Raw genomic sequence first — 19,420 nt, forward strand, 5'->3', positions numbered from 1 at the left:
TACGTGACAGGCATATGGCCGCAAGTGTACAAACGCAGTTGGATACTCGGGTACAACCGCGACAATTGCGGGCTACGCGTTCACGGACGTGTCCCATTTGCCCGTTCGGCAGTTCTCGAGGATCCGAAGAGTATTACGTGGCTTTACGGTGTGGGTGCAAAGGACAGAGGGCGAAGGAAGGCGTAACGGGGAGAGGACAGGAACGACGAGGACACGGAGCAACGCATGTGCCACGATAGAAGGCACGTAGAGTCTCTATGCAGAGACTCCAGCTGCGCCATGTGCGTCGTTTGCCGCAAACGTGACGCTGCTCGTCATCAAGGAGCTCGGCTCCGAGGAGATGCGATGCCTTTTTATAAATCCTGCTTAAGGTGAAACGTCGCGGGTGCCAGGAGGCAACGCCCTCGCCGCGTGGATTCCTCGCTGATTTCTCGCGCGAACCCACGCTTTCCGGCAGATCCGCGCTCATCGTCAGATGCATCTCGCCGCTTGCACCAGTTTCTGCATGCTTGTTCGGCATTATGATCAATGTTTTTATGGTTTGTTACGGCGGTAGCAGTACCGTTTGCTACGTTCATTGAAACGAAACTTTGTTGGATGTTTGAGAAAGTTCGTAACAAGGTTTAAGAAAAATGTCTACGTAATGTATACACGTTTTCATAGAATCAGTGATCGTCGAGGATCGTCGAATAAAAAGAGTTATACTGTATGAGTTAGTGTGCTAGTTTAAACGATTTTGGTCTGCATTAATCGTTATAAATGGTCAAGATTTGTTTGACTGGCTGTAAACATTGTTAGCGATAGAAATTGTTTTCGGTTACAAATAAGGATTATATAAATGTGAAGCATATTTTTATTTGGAAATAATATAGAAACACAGAAACGACAAATTAGCCCTGTAAATTGTGAATTAATATAGAAAAGTTATAATATATCGACTCTATCAAAGCTGATGTTTTAATACGACATTGTAGCTTATAACCAACGTAAAATGTTCGCGCGATTCTCCCTCGATACACTCAACGAATACATCTTCTTCTTGAAATATTTGTAACTTTTTAACAGGAGATAAATCACAATGCCTGCTGGAATATGAGACACCAAAAGATACAAAGTGTGCGCTTATAATTTGATCGATTTATTAATCGTCGAGGGATCAAGTATCCCCAGATAATGCACACACAATTCCTTAAGTTACGTTAAATGAGTAAAATTGCATTTTATAGTTAACGACTATAGAAATGAAATTCCTAGAAAATAGGGTATAACGTTTCTTTCGTAAGAGAAAATTCAGCTTGCGTCCGGGTTCTCCCGACATTTGATGTTCTCCGCATTTGAATGTACAGAATGGCCAGAAGATTTGGCCCCTGAAATACGACTTTCGACCGGGATCACGTTTAGAATCTCCTTCGTACGGATAATGCCAGTCGTTCTGGGTTTCCAGTGAAAATTAAAGAGGCAACAAGAGAAAGAGAGAGAGGGGGAAGAGAGGAAGAGCGATAGAGAGAGGGAGAGAAAGAAGACTGGAGGGAAAGAGAAATGGTGGAGAAAAGGTGAAGAAGGAGAGAGACGGAGATCACTGGTCTGATTTCACGCTCGGGCTGTTTAGCGATGGACGTAGATACGAGACACCTTCTCGAGCGTGCAGCAACAGCGGGATACCAATCCCCTGGTTGGTCGAGATCGTGACCTTCCATCCAGGGCGAATTTTCTCAAAAAAGTGGTTGAAATGGAACCGACCAAAAAACGTCAAACACCTTCCATAAACTACCATGTCTGCTTTGGACATATTACTGCGAACGATAAAACGAATTTGTCCAAAAATGTTGCTGTTCTGAGAATATAGTTATCAAGCCTTGTAATATTATCACTTTCGTTTGATTCGCACTCTCTTCGTTATTAATAAATGTTCGTGATTGTTGTACGCACTCGTCAAAGGCCCTAAAGAATTTTAACTGATATTTCAATTACTGACAATTAATGTAAAATTTGTACCAAAGAAGTTGATAATAATATGAATGCGAGGAAAAGAAAATGATTTAAGAGATAAATCTGTGTCTATTTGTAAAATTGCGACAAACGTCCTCCGACTTCTACATACAATCCCACGTTAGTTTCAAATTTTCGTCGTAACCGCGATACTAGTATTTCGCTACGATCCTAACAAAATTTCGAATTATTCTATATAAAATGTATAACTAGATATTTGTGCGAATTCATATTTTCACGAACAGAATCGACAGAATGAGATCCAGCCAGGGATTAGTTTCATTTACCAAGTATTATTAGAAAACAGCTATCGCACTTTGGTTCTTCTATACGTGTTTGCGTATTACGTGCGTTCCGTGAATTTTTCTACCCTTAAACTTCCCATAAACGCATAAAATTCAACTCGTAACGTATGTATAAAAAAGTTTTCCATGACAGGCTTTGAAATACTTTGGCGAGCCATCGTGCGTGTTTATCATAATCGCGTTATTAAAATCTCTTTACATCTCCGACGCTTGTAAGGTACATCCACGCTCGTGCCGATAATTCTTTTCTGTTTGTTCAATGCGCCTTCGAGCGCTGCGTGAATACGTGCACACGTCGAATCGTGGCTTTGCGCGCGGCCAATCCGTGTTTCGCGGTATGTACACTCTGTATAATATATATTTCACATACATGCGCGCACGTACACGCAGACACGTGTACACGTGTATACCTATATGTTTCAGAGCGGGATGCTGTAGATAATCCGCACCGTCGGCAGAATCAGGCCAGAGAAATTACCAGCCGGCCGCGATTTCCCACGCAGCTCGCCTTGCCCGATCGCGAGCGCAAGAGTGTTTTTAGAGTACACGAAGTTGCCGGTTCCGAGGGAGATTTCTGATCGAGATTAAAGAGCAATCGTATCGGTGCTCGATGCGATGTCACTAACGTGCAAAGTATTTGTTGTTTCGGCCGCGATACGAATTACGTTCGATCGTCCTTTACCGAGCCGCGTGCACCACCCCAACCACCTTCCATCGGTACTTATCGTCTATATCTTGCAGATATTGGTAGTGGTGAACGTCGCCAGCCGTGTCGTTGAATGTATCGATGCTTCTCGTTAAGATTTCACGTGTCTCGAGCACGTGCAGATTTATTGCCGTTTGATGCGGTGAGATCGAGAGTGATCGGGTTTGCTTTGTTTATCGCTATTTTTCTTACGATCAGTTGGTTTGAATTAAATTGTCGACTACAGATACTAGGATATCAGGGTTCTCTTGTCCAATCGAAACGATAGTATAGAACTTAATTAGTGAACTTTATTAGTACAACTTGCAAGCTATGAGTTATTATTATTAACAAATTATCACGCGTTATAGTAACAATTTGTAGCGTATGATCTACAACTTGTACCTTGTCGGCTCTTTGATATTATTAGGTGACAAATTAATACTTACATATAAATTCACGTACATCGTATGCATCTTACAACGCGAACAAAATAAAAGGATCGTCTTGCGCGATGATACAGTACCCCTTGGTGAAATTGGCGCAGATTATACGTATGCAGAGAATTGGTTTCTGAAAATATACGATATTTAAAAAAAAATGTGATACACGTCCACTTGGAACGTAAATACCTCTGGACCTGTAGTTCTGATATTTTCTGCTTATAAAAGTTTGACGAAGAGAGAGAGAGAGAGAGAGAGAGAGAGAGAGAGAGAGAGAGAGAGAGCTTCGTTCCTACGTATCATTGATAAAATTTCGTCGAATGAAATGTTAATCTTGAATCAATACATTCCTGTCCATCAATCAGTTTCTTCCGTCAGAACTAATTCATTCTCCTATAAATACTCAGAGCTTTGGTGGAAGTTAGTATTCGGGAATCTATCTCTTTCTATTTTATTTGATATTTACTTACAATTTACATACATTTCGATTAGAAATTGATTCGATCATGAATAATACCTTTTTCGTACTATCAAAAATCAAGAGGTGTACAATCTTTTCGAAATCGAATCAAACTCTTCGTTAAATTGAGAACGATTATTTCCAAAAAAGAAATATATTTTATACTTTATATGCTTTTCGATCGAATCATTGATCGAGCGAAATGCAAGAGAGATAATACGACGTTTAATTTATTAGATAAAATTGAAGACCAACTTTATCTCGAATAAATATTTGACAAATATAAAGAATACAGTATCACGTAGGAGCCACTAAAGTTTCCTTCTCAAAGCGAAATAATTAATTTTACTCACTAATGAAATTGCAGGTAATTCTAGAAATAGTTCTAAAAGGAAAAATAAATCTAATATAAAACGATTGCGTACAAGATTAATTTTGAACTAATATCTTTGTAAGTAAGTATGGTATCGTGTAAAAGTCGTACGAGTTTCCTTTCCGAGGCAAAATAATTGAATATCGCGTCGCTAATTAAGTTACAGTTCAGTACTTCAAATTTATGTTCTTGCCCAAAACAGGAAAAATAAATACGGCTTAAAACGATCATAGACAGGAAAGTTGTATGATATCAGTGAATGATATCTTAATGAGAGAAAGAACACAGAAATAAAGTTTCTGTAATATTGTGTGTAATATTTCATAGTACATAATATGAATTAAAGATGTAATTACACTTGTGCGGATAGACAAACTAAACATAATGTGTTTCTGATTTGAATATTATGACGGTGCTCTTGTAGTAAATTAAATTAATTTCTGCTAGGGCAAGAGATTGTTAGGTAGATAGGTAACGCTGTCACTTGTGAGTTATTATCACGTGAGTTATTATCACGCGAGTTATTATCACGCGCGTCTATGCATTCACCGTGAAAGACGTCGCGCCGTAACTGCATCTGTGACTGACATTGCCTCTGGAAACCGTGGAAATGCTTCGGTGCAGTTAGGGTGATTGCACGTCGTTACATTTCGTGGAAAAGGTTAACTGCGACTACGATGTTTGTGCGTGCTCCTTTAAGTGTTATAACACAACACGTCTCGTGAATATTCCACTGACTGATGTCGCTTAACCCTTTGCACTCGCAATCATTTTATAACGTTCCCTTGCATCAACTTGGTAATTAAGAACCGGATTTGCGAGAATAAATTTTGCAACTAACTTTTACTTCTCTGATTAAGATACATTAGTACCTATTCTCAATTTATCAATGTATATTTATATTTCATAATTGTATAATGTTCCCAATAACGTAGTATAAAGTTCGAATTCGTCAAATTACATCGAACTGATCGAGTTCGATCCAATAGCTTTTACTTTTTGCTCTTTAATTTTCGTACAAGAGTAGTTCCATCTGAGAGTAGGTACCCTGTGTATCTAGAAAATATTTGTTTATGATATTTAATTTTACAAATTAGATTGAACAAAGAACTTAGCTATGGGTTCCATAATATCAGTTTTAAGTTTGAGCTACGAGTCTATTCTTGGAAAATGCGTAAACTCCGTAGAACGTACGATCGTGAGAATTATTCGATTATAACGAAAATATGACAAATATCATTTCATATCGCTAGATACAACATCTTGCTTGCAATTTTTGAATTTGTTTTCGAAACGTAAGTTACTAATAACGATCAACAGACAAGGATTTCGAATTTCATTTCTTCTTCGACCAAAGCGAGCGAACGTTTCGACACGTTCAATATTACCCAACACTTCCACAAATACGCCTGAAAAGAAACAATTCGAACAACCGTCCCTGCGCGTTGTCTTCGAATAATCAAAGCTCCGCATTAAATACGAGTAACCATGGCTTATCCCAGTTATCTTCGGCCTACTCTGCTTTCTTAGAAGCTAAACGCTTTCGCGTTCTCGCCTTACCTGCCGCGTATGCTGCCAACCGACCACGAAATAAATAGAACAATGACACCTCGACCAACGTTATGATAAACGTAAACGCAGCATTACCATCCTATCGGCCATGCTGCATAGAAATTTCGTTTGAAAGTAGAAAGTTTCATTGTCCATCGATTTCTACGAACCATCATCGAGCAACACGTCCGTCTGACATATTCAATGCACCATAATCGACATTTGGTGAGTCAAATTTCGCGAACGCGTTAATTACGGTGTCGCTTCTTTTGCATTGTCCTTGGCAACACGGAACGCAAAAGAATGCACCCTCGTGCAACTCGTATGTGCAATGTGCAACGTACAACGAATGTACGAAGTTACGAAGACTGTTTCGCGGAAGGGTAAGGATTTAATTACTAAGAACGAAGCGATCTGCGACGCAGAAAAATGTCTTGTGCCTGCGCGTAATTTAATTAAGATAATTGAAGACACCACCGAGCAAATAATTACGCGCGGGGAGCCCTCCCCCTCCCCTTTCTCTTTCCCTCTCTCACTCGATGGAAATGAAGTTTCCAATTGTTTAATTGCTGGATTTCGCGGATACGTCGAGAGAACCTCGATGACGACGGAATGATAACTTTATCGCGGGAGGAATTGAAATTGTTCGGGTTAAAAGTCAAATGGTAATTCGAACGGTCGATGATTGACTTACGACGAAAGAACTTATGGTTGGAACGATACTAGTTAATAATGCCAGTGAATGTCTGTTTAATTTTTAAGTAATGAGAATATCTTTTTAAGCAAGGAATATCGCCAGTACTTGACTAGATCGTCGACGAGTAGATCGTACTCGACAAGATTGTCGTGAGAAAGGAAATTTTTCGAAGGTTTTCGAAACGATCTATAAATCACGTCGAATCACCGGGACTAAAAAATGTCTAAAGTAGCACGAAGTAAACCTCTGACTCTCGAAATTTTCAATTTTCCAAACCGTCATACCAACTCTGTTAGAACCGTTTCACGTGCTGGCAGAAACCTCAGAAAGATCCCATTTCCCGGAACCCTCTCAAAAAACTTTCCTCTGCTCTGCAAGCTCGTAGTTTCCGCTACGTCAACCGCCATCGAGTACCCGTGTATAAATCCACCGGCATCGAATCCCCATTACCACACGTACGAAGCATTTACCCAAACACAAGCAGCAATGTTTACATTGGCGGAACGTTTAGCAAACAATAAACGCGAAGACTTATGCGCTAAAACCGTTCGGTATATCGGTCACAGTGACAACTTTCAGCAAACAAACAGCTAGGAGGATCGCGAGCGAGCTTGCGTTCCGCTCCCTGGACACTACAATCGACTATTATTCGCCGTCAGAGAGAAGAATATCTTCGCGGCGAATCTTCCGCAAACGTAAAACCAATGGTGTCTCTTAACACGCTGCCGAGGGCGAAGAGCGGTGGCCAGCCTGTGTGTAGAAGCGTATTTTAACGTGGCAGAAACGGCGGTTTAATCTGTTGGCCGCATAGAGCGCATACCAGGCGGATTCGTTGGTGAAACGAGGCACGCACTCGTGGCGAAACACGTACTTACGCCGTATACGGATCGACGATTATCGCGATGCGGTCGCGGCGGCTTGTCCGAGTTAAGAAATAAATCAGGCCAACAGTTTGGCATTAATTGAGCTGCATTGTATAACAGCGCGCCGGTGAAATACGCCGCGCCATCGATTTACGATAGATAAAATGTACTTTATGGGGATGTTTCCGAGGGCGGCCCGGTTGTTTACTGCTCTCGCGGCGCGCCGCGATCCACCGAGGATCGCAGGAGCACGAAACGGGAAGAAGAAACACAGCAATGTGCAACGACGATGGATAGAATAGGAAGAGAGGAGACAGAGAGAAGGTGAGAGCAGCAGCACGGTGATGATGGTTACGTCATTGACGTTGAACGCACGATCGCGCTTCTTTTATGTCGGAGTTGTCGTTTATTGTTGGCTTGAGCGATTCTTCCACGGTGTCGATGGTATTGTGGGAATAATTCGTTGGAATGGAAACCGGAGTTTAAAATGAACGAGAAATCGAGAAGATAGGATTGCAAGCAGTAAACAGAGTTTGAGACAGCCAGTTTCTACGATAAAACGTCACGGTTGATCTCGTGCGGAATAATTCTAGAAAGAAGACACGAAAGGGGTGGTCTCGTACGTTCAAAGTCAGAACGTAGAATTATTCGGTTTTAGACAATTAGTTCTAATTTGGAATGTAGAACGCGAAACGTTCTAACGAAGAAAAGATATGATAATTTCCGCATAGCGGTTTGTGCATGATTAATGGATGTTTTTCAAGAATAATAATCATAATTTCTTAGCGTTCAAGAAGCGTAGCGAAGAAATACGAGTATTTACATTTGCCGCAATAATAATCGTAGAATCGTCTCTCGAGAGATTTTATCATCGCCTACGATGATTAATCGTTCGTCGTAGTACTCGACATTTTATTTAACAGCACATTTTAGAATATAGATATGTAATGTACGTACGATATATGTATATAAATCATATTTATTCTAACTGTACAGATACGTGTAATTCGAACAAAACATTTATAAGTAACGCGTTTACGTAAAGTACTTGCAGTAACATCTTCGGTTCTACGATCTACTTCTGCACAGTACAGACAACCTTAAAACTCACCTTAATTATTTTCAACAATGTATGTATGTATCTCTTTCATCGAGTAATAATTAACATTTTATAGTTCATACATTTTTATAACAGAAATATTAGAATACAATTCTAAAGTGTAGCGTTTTTCATCGCGAATAAGGAAAAGATAATTCGTAATTTAGTTGCGTTAGACGTACATATACATACAAACAGATATAGTCTAAGATGCCACGTGTGCGTGGTTAATGATCGGCGCTTTAAGCCTCCTTTTTCCGCATGTTAAACCCATATATCATACAACTAATTAACAGCACGTGTAATTACTGTCTACCGTAATGCGAGCTAGTTCGTGGGAAGGGCTGGGCACCCTTTGACACGTTATAACTACTCAGCTCAGTTTCTGTCGACGTTTGACTTCTTAGAATTATAGAAGATTTCGCAGCAAGAAGTTACCTCGTTGTTCGGCACTGTAGTTCGGAGACAGAAACTCATGGTTAGACGTCTTCAACTTTGAAATTTCGATGGAAGTCGATTAGTGAAATGTCGCGTTATTCTTTCAAAATTATTGGTTACTATTGTAATGAGTTATGCAACGTTACACAAAAAGTATGAAATTTCAAAGAAATCAGAATGGAAGATATATAAAAATATAGCCAAAAAAAAAACAAATTTTCATCGATACATATTATGTATTGTACGAAAAAATTATACTAATCCCGAAAAATAAGTCACTGCAAGTTTATAAAATTTCAATGAAAAATTATAAATTGCTCTACGAATTGAATTACTTTTTTACGTTTGTCAAATTTCTCGCAACTGTCGCTTCTCAAATTTTTAATTTAATACGTGTCAGGAATTTATTACGCGACGGTCAAAAATGTTTTCGTGTTTCTTAATAGCATTTTTTTATGTTACTTTCCTTTGTTTTCACGAAATTTGGAAATGTTCAAGATTTCCTAAACGCGTAAGTTTTATCGTCTTCCCAACGATGTTTTGCTTTATCGAATTGGATAAAAAGACTCGACTCTATCTCGTCACTATTTAAAACTGCTGCTGATAATTTGCAAGCCATCTCAGTACCTCGTAAAGATGCGACTTACGACGTTATTTCACCATAGTTACGCCATTCTTATCCCTGTTTTATCTTTTCTACAACGGGTATCCTCGACACTAAAGATCCGTCCTTATCCTGGCCCTTCTTCTATGACGATCAAGAAATTTTCTTAGAGATACTGCAACAGGGTGAAACTTTTCATCGATACCGTTTTCACGCCTTCTTTTTACATTTTTCGAAAAATCTTTTAATTTTCTATTTCATTATTTTTACTAATACTTTTATTTTCTTTGTACTTGTCATATACACCTATGGATACGTTGGCAAATTTAAATCCGTCAAAATTGACGGGTTTCAATTAGCTGCCTTTTCGTAATTATTAAAAGAACAAAATTATTAAACGTAAGAGTTTTTGACAAAATTAATATAGAAAACACAGTAAATTAATACATAAAAATTTGTCATTACTAAATCATATTTCACTTTAACACCAATCCCTCTTTCATAAAATATAACTTGAAAAATTGTAATGAATCTTTTCTAAAAATAATAAAATTCAATCGTTTTAACTGATTAGCTAATAATTACGAACTCGCAATACTTTATTGGACTTTAAACGATCAGTGAAAAAATCCAACATATTAAACTCGTATTACGTTCGACGATAATTTAGAGAAATACATACGTATTCCATTTCACGATCGAGTTATATCCTTTGTTCCATCGTCCGTTATTCTTCTATCGATTTTAGAGTTACGCGTGTGAAAGGCGTGTTGAAAAACGAAAAATCAAAAATGACTCCTCTCGATTTTGACCCAGTTTTCAAACGTATATATGCACACGTGTAAGTACACACGCGTGCGATTCATGCACGTGTACGTCACAAAAGCAGTTTAGTATCTGACGTCGAAACTCGTTTATGACTAGTCTATAGCGCCGTTGTTCGCTCTGTATTCTGGTGGGTATCAGCTTAAAAGCAGATTCACACTTTGCCACGGTGCAAGGCGGTTTATTGCTTCCATATATCCTTAGGTAACTGTTCATTCATGTTGAATCGCGTATTGAAATATTGCGTTCCCTTTCGTAACATGTGTTTCGATTGTGGGCAAGAATCAATTTTTCAGACGTATCACCATGTTCGCCAACTTTATGCGTAGGTACTCGTGTTAAGATTTGCGGTACAATCCCAGTCCCTTGACAAGCTTTGTCGCAAAATGACTTTCAGTGACTTTTCCTTTTCACCGATGAATCTCTGTAGGAATACTTTACACGCGTATAATTTGCGTATTGTATTTTTGTAATCCATGTCGTAAATTGCATTGTGTAGTATATAAATTTATTAATGATATTTTAAATCAGATATTTTATCAAATATCAATTGATACGATCTCTAATATTTCACAGACTGTAAATATTAAAATAAATCTTATCACAAAATTGAAATATGTAGACCTAAAAAATAGTTGGTACATTCATATACTTGCTGTCAGGTAACGAATGTCATTCTCCGTTTACAAGTTCCATTTTTTCTTTTTTTCTTTTACAGATCCACAATCTACATTCTCAGCGTCTCTACATCTTTTCGTTAGACGGTAACGTATTTTAACGGAGCTTTGATGACGGTAATTAAAAGTATCATTAATTGTATTTAGTACATGAAATGTACACACGAAGCGAAATTACTTGGTTCTCGATGACCACCAACGATTTCAATTGCGATCTACCGATACTACTTAAAAGTTAGAGATCATTTAATACGTAAAGTTTCTAGCTTCTTTATTTTGAAATCTTCGATTAACCAAAAATACGATAACAGAGCAACGCGAGGTTAATTTATGTTCAATTAATTTAAAATTTGTTCAAAAGTGATTACTTAATAATTTAGTTTTCTTTGTACGAGTATGCCCGATTAATATAGCACGTAGAATACGATTTTAAATCGAAGAAAGCATAAGACTAATATAAAATATTATTCTCCATTTTCCGCGGTACATTCTCTGGTATATATATTTCAGATAATTTGTAGTACCTTTGGAGTCGACAAATTTCGAAATTAATAATTTCGTGATTACTTTATCTAAATTTATTCGGCATTGACTATGGACATTTCTCAATCACAGACTCTTTAATCGGTAACCGTTCTATAAAATATATTATGAAGTATAAATATAAAATATTTCTCGTAAGGAATAGGAAACGATCATCACCTAGAACAATTACCAAAATATTTCAGTAAAATTGAAATATAATTTACCAGCATCGATAATTTATCGGTGAATACGACAGACTTAAAGTCAAACCTACATTCTCTCTGATTACGAAAGAAAAGGAAAGCCATCGCATCGTTTAATATCACAAAATTAACCACGTGACCGCGTGAAAATTACGGTACTTTGCTGATGGCTATCCATTTATCCAACCATGGAAGTGCAAGCGTACTATACATTGGTATAACTGGCCGACATAATTCGCTTTTTTCTTCGGATTCCGTGCAAACGCGAAAGATACGAAAAAACGAAAATCGCTATCAGTCAAACGTTCGTCCGAGTCGCATGTCGCGTTAATATCAGTTTCTTCTGGCACGCGATCAACTTATAAGAACAGAGGGAACATCGAATTCCGATACGATCGTAAATTTAAATACAAGTGTTTATTTGGTCTTATGGTTAGATATATGTATTTATAAACGAGACTTTCGTACCTTCTTAATGGATTCTTTAATGCTGTCAGAGCCCGAGACGTAAGTTTTCTCGGATCACGAAACCTACTAATGTATTTACTTTAGCCACGCAACACGTTCACAATCAAATTTCGTAATTTGATATATAACCCTTATCATTTTATGCGCCGCACATACTGGCGTCCCTATTTTCGCTGTTAAAACCGCGATACCGGCCCTTTACGATATTATACGTTAGGAAAATACGGGCCGCTTAAACGTAATGCAATTTTTGCTTTCCCCTCTCTGTCGCATTTTTTACTCTTTTAAAACCGCGGTTATCGACGATACCACCGCGATGTGATTTCCAAACACGCGGTAGTAGCTGTTTCTTCGCTTAGCTGTTATCTACAGGGAATTCCCTAAGATAACCGACACTGATGTTTCTCAAACAATCTATTTCAATAATAGATTGTAGGTAAACATTCGTTGCCGGAATATTGGATTTATCGATTGTTCAATATTTGAATCAATTACTCAAGTAGTTGTATCTGGAATATATCCGATGATCACACTTCGTGTAATATTTTCGCAACTATTGACGCTATGCTTTAACCGCACGCGATAAGCGATACTGTTGACGCAACTATACTTTTTATTCTTATGCATTCCGATAAAACGAGTTAGAAAGTTGAAGAAAACGAGCGTCGGTGTGTTGGAACTAACATTGTTACATAGAATAAAGACATTTCTTGTAAGAAGAAAAAATTCTAATTTCTGATGAAACAACGAGTCATGTTTTAGTGGCAGCGAACGGTTAACCCAAACATCTCCTCATTACGAAATCGAAATAAGTAAATGAAAATACACGTTGATAGAATTGCACTCACGTTAAAAATATTATCGTATTTCCTAACGATGCTCGTGGCTATTTAAAATCAAATCAGTATTTTCCCGCTATTCGATGTGAGAAATTTTCTTGACTTTCAGTCTTACCTACATAGCGTGCATAAAAACTGCATTCTTTTCCTACGCTTCGATTTTATCGCCCTATTCTCTGTAATATCCCGCTCATTCCAGATATCATCACGTTCTAAGGAACGTATCGTTAAGACGATACTCCATCTTAATTTCCAATCATAGTCAATTTTTTCATCGTATAATGTTCAGAGTTTGTCAATGAAATGGCGAGAGTAAGTGGTTGGTTCGTGCGCGATATAAAACGAAGTGGCATCCGTTGATCGTTCTCAAAGGAAGTGCAAACACTTATACGACCGTTCGAACGTGCGAAACACGCACGAACAGACTCCTCCGGCTACTTATTCCGGTTGCCCTTCTCCGTCTGTCTCGTTCCCTTCGATCGGCATATCTTCGTTCGCGTCGTCCCCTCACGCTGCTGGACAACTGTTGCTGGTTGTGCATCCATTATTACAGCATTACGATTTGCCGCGGCTCCACGTGCACCCCGCTTATGCATATATGCAGACCTCTCATGCGCTCTTCCGCGCGTGTACAATCGTGTTTCAAATGTATGTACACATGTTAAAAACTTAAATATACACAGGCAAAGAATTTCCTTACGGTAGCGACGTATAAATACATCTAGTAGCAGCCAAGTGTTGTCTCGTAACTTCTTTATCGACGATATACGATAAGTAGACCGAGGATTTTTACACAGTTTTCGAGAATATAATTTTAAAAGAATGAAACCTCGCTAGGAGATTCTTCTACCTAGCGAATATTATAAAAAGCACTAGGACTTAGAATATTTTCTATATTTTCTCATACGACGTGGACTCTATGCAATTTTACGTTTTCGAGTCATCTAGAAATGTATAAGACAATCTGACGACGACGAAAGAACTCTTGTTCCTTTCGTTCATATTTTGAAACGGTTATGTGGAGTTTAGTTGGAAATAAGAAATTCGTCGCTAGATCGAGGATATTTATACATTTATGGGAATTTTTGAAGCTTAAGGGCTACCATAGTACACAATTTCGATTCGTGCAATTTCTCATTATTAACGATCGATGCTAATAAATCTTCCCACGCGATAAGAACAACGAAACAAATAAAGTTCGATTGTACATTGTACCTACGTGTTGAGAGTCGGCTGATTATCATATTCGACGTTTGTAACTCACATAATGCATGTGTGGAGCTATCGGAGAAATTCTCTATTTTTCGATGTAAGTAGCAAACAAATGAAATTCTTAGAAGATGCCAGTTATCAAACACTGTTATTATAATTTCTACCAATACTAAGATATTAAATTACTTATGTAGCAACGAGTTGTTATTTATCGTAACGTCAGGTTTCGATACGACCTGGTTGATGCATTTTTTGGCTTGCGTTTAAGCATTTAAGTTCGTGCTATCTAATATTCACTTCTCATAGATGGTTACTTTACTACCGTTATTACGGCCACGTAGTTATTCTGACACACCTGCTGTCTGCAATTTCATTTATTTAGAGTACACGTGTACTGTAAAGAGTCTTTCGCTAAATAAACGAGTAAATAAATTTTATATGCTTTTCTACTGGATTATCTCAAGAATTTCTCCGCCACGAGTGCCGTAGAAGAATTATAAAAGTTCTTAAAAATACACTAGCAGAAAAAGAAGTACACGTATAATAAATAAGGTAGATGTAGTTAAAGAATAAAGTCCCTGCCTAGCTATGATTCTCGACCGTTGCAGAAATTTTGTTCTATTTAGAAATTGACGATTCTGCAACGCGATTGACCAACACCAAGATCATCGCGTAGTATTAAATTGATAAGAGATAAAGGATCAATTGAAATATGATTTAGAATATTACGTACATCATCGAGAATAGCAGACTTTGTAAGATAGTGATTTTTCTTGAGAAATCGTACGAGATATCGAAGTGGGTAGCAAAATCGAGCGGATTGAACAAAAAATTATGTTCTTTCCTTCGTTATCGCCAATTCCTTTTGCTCCTTTTTGTTTCAAAGTTGAAGAAAAATTCAGCCTTTTTAAAAAAATTATTTCCACGCTTTCAGCTTCGACCGATTATTTTGAAATAGACTACGAAATACATAGAAAAACTTTCGTTTAAATGAAATTATCAAATTCCATACTCGTAAAATAGATCTCTGTTGCTAAGAATAAACTAGTCACAAATCATAACAATTTTTTAACAATTTAAGGACATAAATGTCGATACATTCATTCACAACCAACCGAATACCACAATCGTAAAACACCTGCTATCTACTGGCAATCTGAAATAACGAAAGCAAAAGCCAGCTTTCGAAACAACTGTTTTATCGTTCGAACAAATTTTCCACGCGCTAAATCTACGTTGTATTTTGCCTTTCCATGGGAAACTTCGATGCGCGATAACTTATGGTTAACGCACTCTTTCGCCATTTCCGATCGCTTTGCAGCCTCTAGTTATCACGACGCACATGCCAGATACATCGTGGCTTTATCGAACGAGCCTGTTATCGTCGTATTCCATCGTTTCATAAGAGTATGCAAACACTTTGTTGGGCGGCACGAGAGTGACAAACGCAGTCATATCGAAGGCATCGTCAGCTGGCTTTATTCGGGTGATTACAGCAGAATCGACGAGTAACGCGTTTTATTATTACGTGCCCCGTACCACGTTCGTCGGAGCTTAATGTCTGTAAAACACGTAGGCGCTATCACGAACGAACATCATTCGATATATCATAGCGCGATGGGAATTCGAACGATGTCTGACACGAGATTATCCCGCCGAATTTTTCGCCAATTATAACTTGCAATTTCCGAGCACGCCTTGCTCCAGTCACGTTCTTTTCATCGTACAGTCTACTAAGACGCGTTCTTCTCGCTTTTCTAATTCTTTTTATAGCTCTTCGGTTTAACAAACGCGGTTAGCCGCGTGTATTCGTTTTAGCAGCAAATATTTTCTACGCGAGTTGTAGAAGGAGACTCGCGAAATGAGATTTTGCGAAATAGTAGAGTAAGGTAGGATCATTCGCTTCGTATATTTTCAAATTTAATCTTAAATTTTGCCTAGAACGATTAAACTTGTATACTTGAGACACTGTCGGTTTTTAACGTAGTAACGAAGAAAGAGAGAACATTGTGCGGTACGAAAACGATTCAAACGATCCTATGATAGGATTGAGTGAATGAGGAGGTTATTCGAATCATGTTGGATTTCTACTCACGCGTTGTAACTCGTAAATTAATACGAAATGATACAAAGGAAACTATATATTCGGATGAAAGAAAAGAGCTAGCAAGCGAAACGCGTGTCATTAAGAATATCGTAACACGTGTTAAAAATGTTTCCACATGGACCGAACGTGGAAGCGAGGCAGACTGAAAGGCGTCAAATAGCAGGCATCGCGATCGATATTGCGTCGAGCGCAACGTGGCAAAACCGGTTCCGTCTGTTACAAGACATTTAACATCGGTGACACGAGGCCGGCTAAAGAGGGACGGCACGAAGAATCCTAATTATTCAATCAAGGGCTCGTTACGTTCTTACGCGTCCGTCGAGCGTGAAACATCCCAAGAAGTCGCGTGCGTCCCAATAACGATCAACGCGTCGCGTCGTCCGCCAATAAACCGGTCGTTTGTCGAAGAAAAAAAAAAAAAAAAAAACGGGAAGGATTCCTTACACGGCAAAGGGAAAACGAAATCTTTCCGACTGTTCGTCGCCACTTCTGTCGTTTTACGTTTGATTGTCCGATATGCGTCGCACGATGCAATAGCATCAGCGTGTGTAGCCAGGTCTCTGTATTTCCTCGTATTTTCCCGCTTTATATTTTCCTTGACGACGACCGTGACATTAACGTTCTTGTGGCAACCGATTCGAATCGGTATAAAAGGCGAATGTCGAGGCGTGCACGGATAGTCGTTTGCTGAAATTTCGCGCAACATGAGAGGCTCGCTCGGAACGATAATCTTAGCGACATGTTTGGCGGCCTGCACGGCGATCTGTCGTCCTGGATTGAATGGACGGGAAGATTGGTACCAGTGCGAGGGATTAAGCGATTTAAACGTGAGAAATTGCTGCTTTTGTTGACTATCTTGTTAGAGGGATAGCCGGTCGCGCGTTTCTATCGCCACGATTTCCAATTTGTTCTTTGTTCTCTTCGTTTGGTATTTTGGGAATAAGTGTAGTCGGAAACTTTTCGCTTAATCCATTTAATCTAATCCGAAATTGTCTTTCGTTTGTTACGATTAGACGGATTTTTATGCATTTTGAAGGCGCAAATATATACGGAATACACGTTACATGCAAAAATAATATAAAATATCCAATGTATCGTTACAATACTTAGTACGTAGTATAGTCTTTACCTAAATTCTATTTCTCTAATTATCCCTATAAAAGTATAAGTTTGCATAAACATCCGCAGTCTAATTATGATTAAGAAAAAGCAAATGGTTTAGTTCTAAGGTGCCTATAGAGCAATAGAAATGATTAGGACGTTTTGTAGGTTCGTTCTTTTATTATCAATGTTTTATGAGATATCGTTGTTTGCCTGTAGAATACACGTTATTCTCTCGACATTTAACACTCGATACGTACAAATTTCAAAAAGATCGACAAAGAATAATAATCGGAAGCGCTGTGTGCTTTACGAAACGAAGTAACAGCGTGCAACGACTAACTATCTTCGGAACGATCTGTATAAACGAAACTTGGATCTTGTAAAATGCGATCAAAGACTAAGATGGAAAATATCGAATACAGCAATTACAGATACCAACTGGAGCAGCCGGGATCAATATCATCGATTCGAACATCAGCAAAATTAAGACTGGCGCATTTTCCAAATATTCTGACTCTCTCGTTGAATTAAACATAACGGGATGTGGCGTGGAGGATATCGAGCCAGATGCTTTCAGAGGTCTTAAGAAATTGCAAGTGTTGGGCCTGGTCAACAATAAGATCCGGAAGATCGATGCCTCCTGGATCAGAGGGTTATCGAGTCTGAAAGCGTTAATCCTGTGGCGTAATCGGATCGTCGATATAGATCCGGAAATTTACGATCTGCTCACGGAACTGCAAGTTTGGGACATCGCTTACAACGAGCTGAACGCGTGCCTGTCTCCGGACATGTTGAGGAAGCTGAAGAAACTACGTAGAATTTTAATCGCCGGCAATCCCTGGTCTTATAGGTGTCGTTCCCCGATGACCTGGTATTTGGGCAGCAATCATATCCGTTTCATCAAGGATTGGAGTATCAGCGACCTGTTAATCGAGGAATGTTTGGCTCACGAACCTGGCGCGGAACAAGACGACGTCATTTTGAATAAATGCGTCGATAGGAAAGTTGGATCGTCCGATACGTTGCCGTACAGCGTGGCTGGATTGAACGAACAAGTTCGTGAACTTACTCGGAAGGTTTTTAACTTGGAAGCTGACATAGCAACGCTGAAGAAGTCGAAAATGTAATCGTACCTTTGATTTCTCTTTTCACGGTTTAACCGTTTTCGCGGTATAAATGCGAGTTTGGAATATGGTTATAAAGTAGAATTACCTACGTTTATCCGAACTCTGATCGTTGGGACGAAAGTTTGGGTCATTGTAAGAGTATTTAATGATTAAATGCACTTTTGCCGAACAGATTGAATCTACTTATCTTTAGATTCCTATTATTCGAACGGAAATTATAGAGATAGAATCGATGAACTCCTAGGTATTATAGGAATAGTTTATACTCTGCTGTTTCAGACGGAGGTTTACTGGTATCGCGTTAGATTATATCGATGAACAATAAAATCTAAAAACGCCGAGAAATATATTCTGAGAAATAATTAGTTAGATAATGATAAGCGGAAAAGCAACGACAGTTAAGTACATTTCCTGTGCGATAGCATTATATAATAGCGTTAGACTACTTAGGGTAAAGTAAGAATCCCAACACTGAAAACATTTTTACGTACTATTCCGCTTTAACCATCCACGAGATATCTTTTCATATAACAAAAAAGAAAAAAAAACATTATCGATATCGATATAGCAATACACCATGTATCTCCGTCCAAAGTTTGACGGTTTTTTTCATATTAGTACATCCTTCGATACAGAAGATTCCGGGATACACATCACCGATCCATTAATAACACGATCGCATCGAGCGAATTGATCGCGATGAACACTGCTTGCGGTGCAGTCTTTCCTCCGTACTACATTCCTGTATCACTGGAATCCTCCATTTTCCGGGTAAAAAATACTCGTTGAAACGAGCGTTATTTCCCAGGTTCTGGGAAGCGAAGTG

At 38.6% G+C, this 19,420-nt stretch overlaps 1 protein-coding gene across 1 annotated transcript; it reads left to right on the forward strand.

Annotated features, from left to right (window-relative positions):
- The first annotated feature begins 17,010 nt into the window (after positions 1-17,010).
- LOC117204141 (slit homolog 3 protein-like) lies at positions 17,011-18,767 on the forward strand. The gene is made up of 2 exons (XM_033441275.1): positions 17,011-17,190; positions 17,890-18,767. Exons 1-2 carry the CDS (start codon positions 17,068-17,070, stop codon positions 18,592-18,594), a joined length of 828 nt encoding a protein of 275 aa, XP_033297166.1. The 5' UTR covers positions 17,011-17,067; the 3' UTR covers positions 18,595-18,767.
- The last annotated feature ends 653 nt before the right edge of the window (positions 18,768-19,420 follow it).

This window comes from Bombus bifarius, unplaced genomic scaffold (assembly GCF_011952205.1).
Source record: "Bombus bifarius isolate JDL3187 unplaced genomic scaffold, Bbif_JDL3187 scf7180000007977, whole genome shotgun sequence".
Lineage (NCBI taxonomy): Eukaryota > Metazoa > Arthropoda > Insecta > Hymenoptera > Apidae > Bombus > Bombus bifarius.

What these genes read in the sequence shown, in the direction of transcription:
- LOC117204141 (XM_033441275.1), top strand. Translation starts at nt 17,068, where the DNA reads ATGAGAGGCTCGCTCGGAACGATAATCTTAGCGACATGTTTGGCGGCC. An exon ending in AGGGATTAAGCGATTTAAAC is followed by an intron (nt 17,191 to 17,889) that starts GTGAGAAATTGC and finishes TATCGAATACAG; the next exon opens with CAATTACAGATACCAACTGG.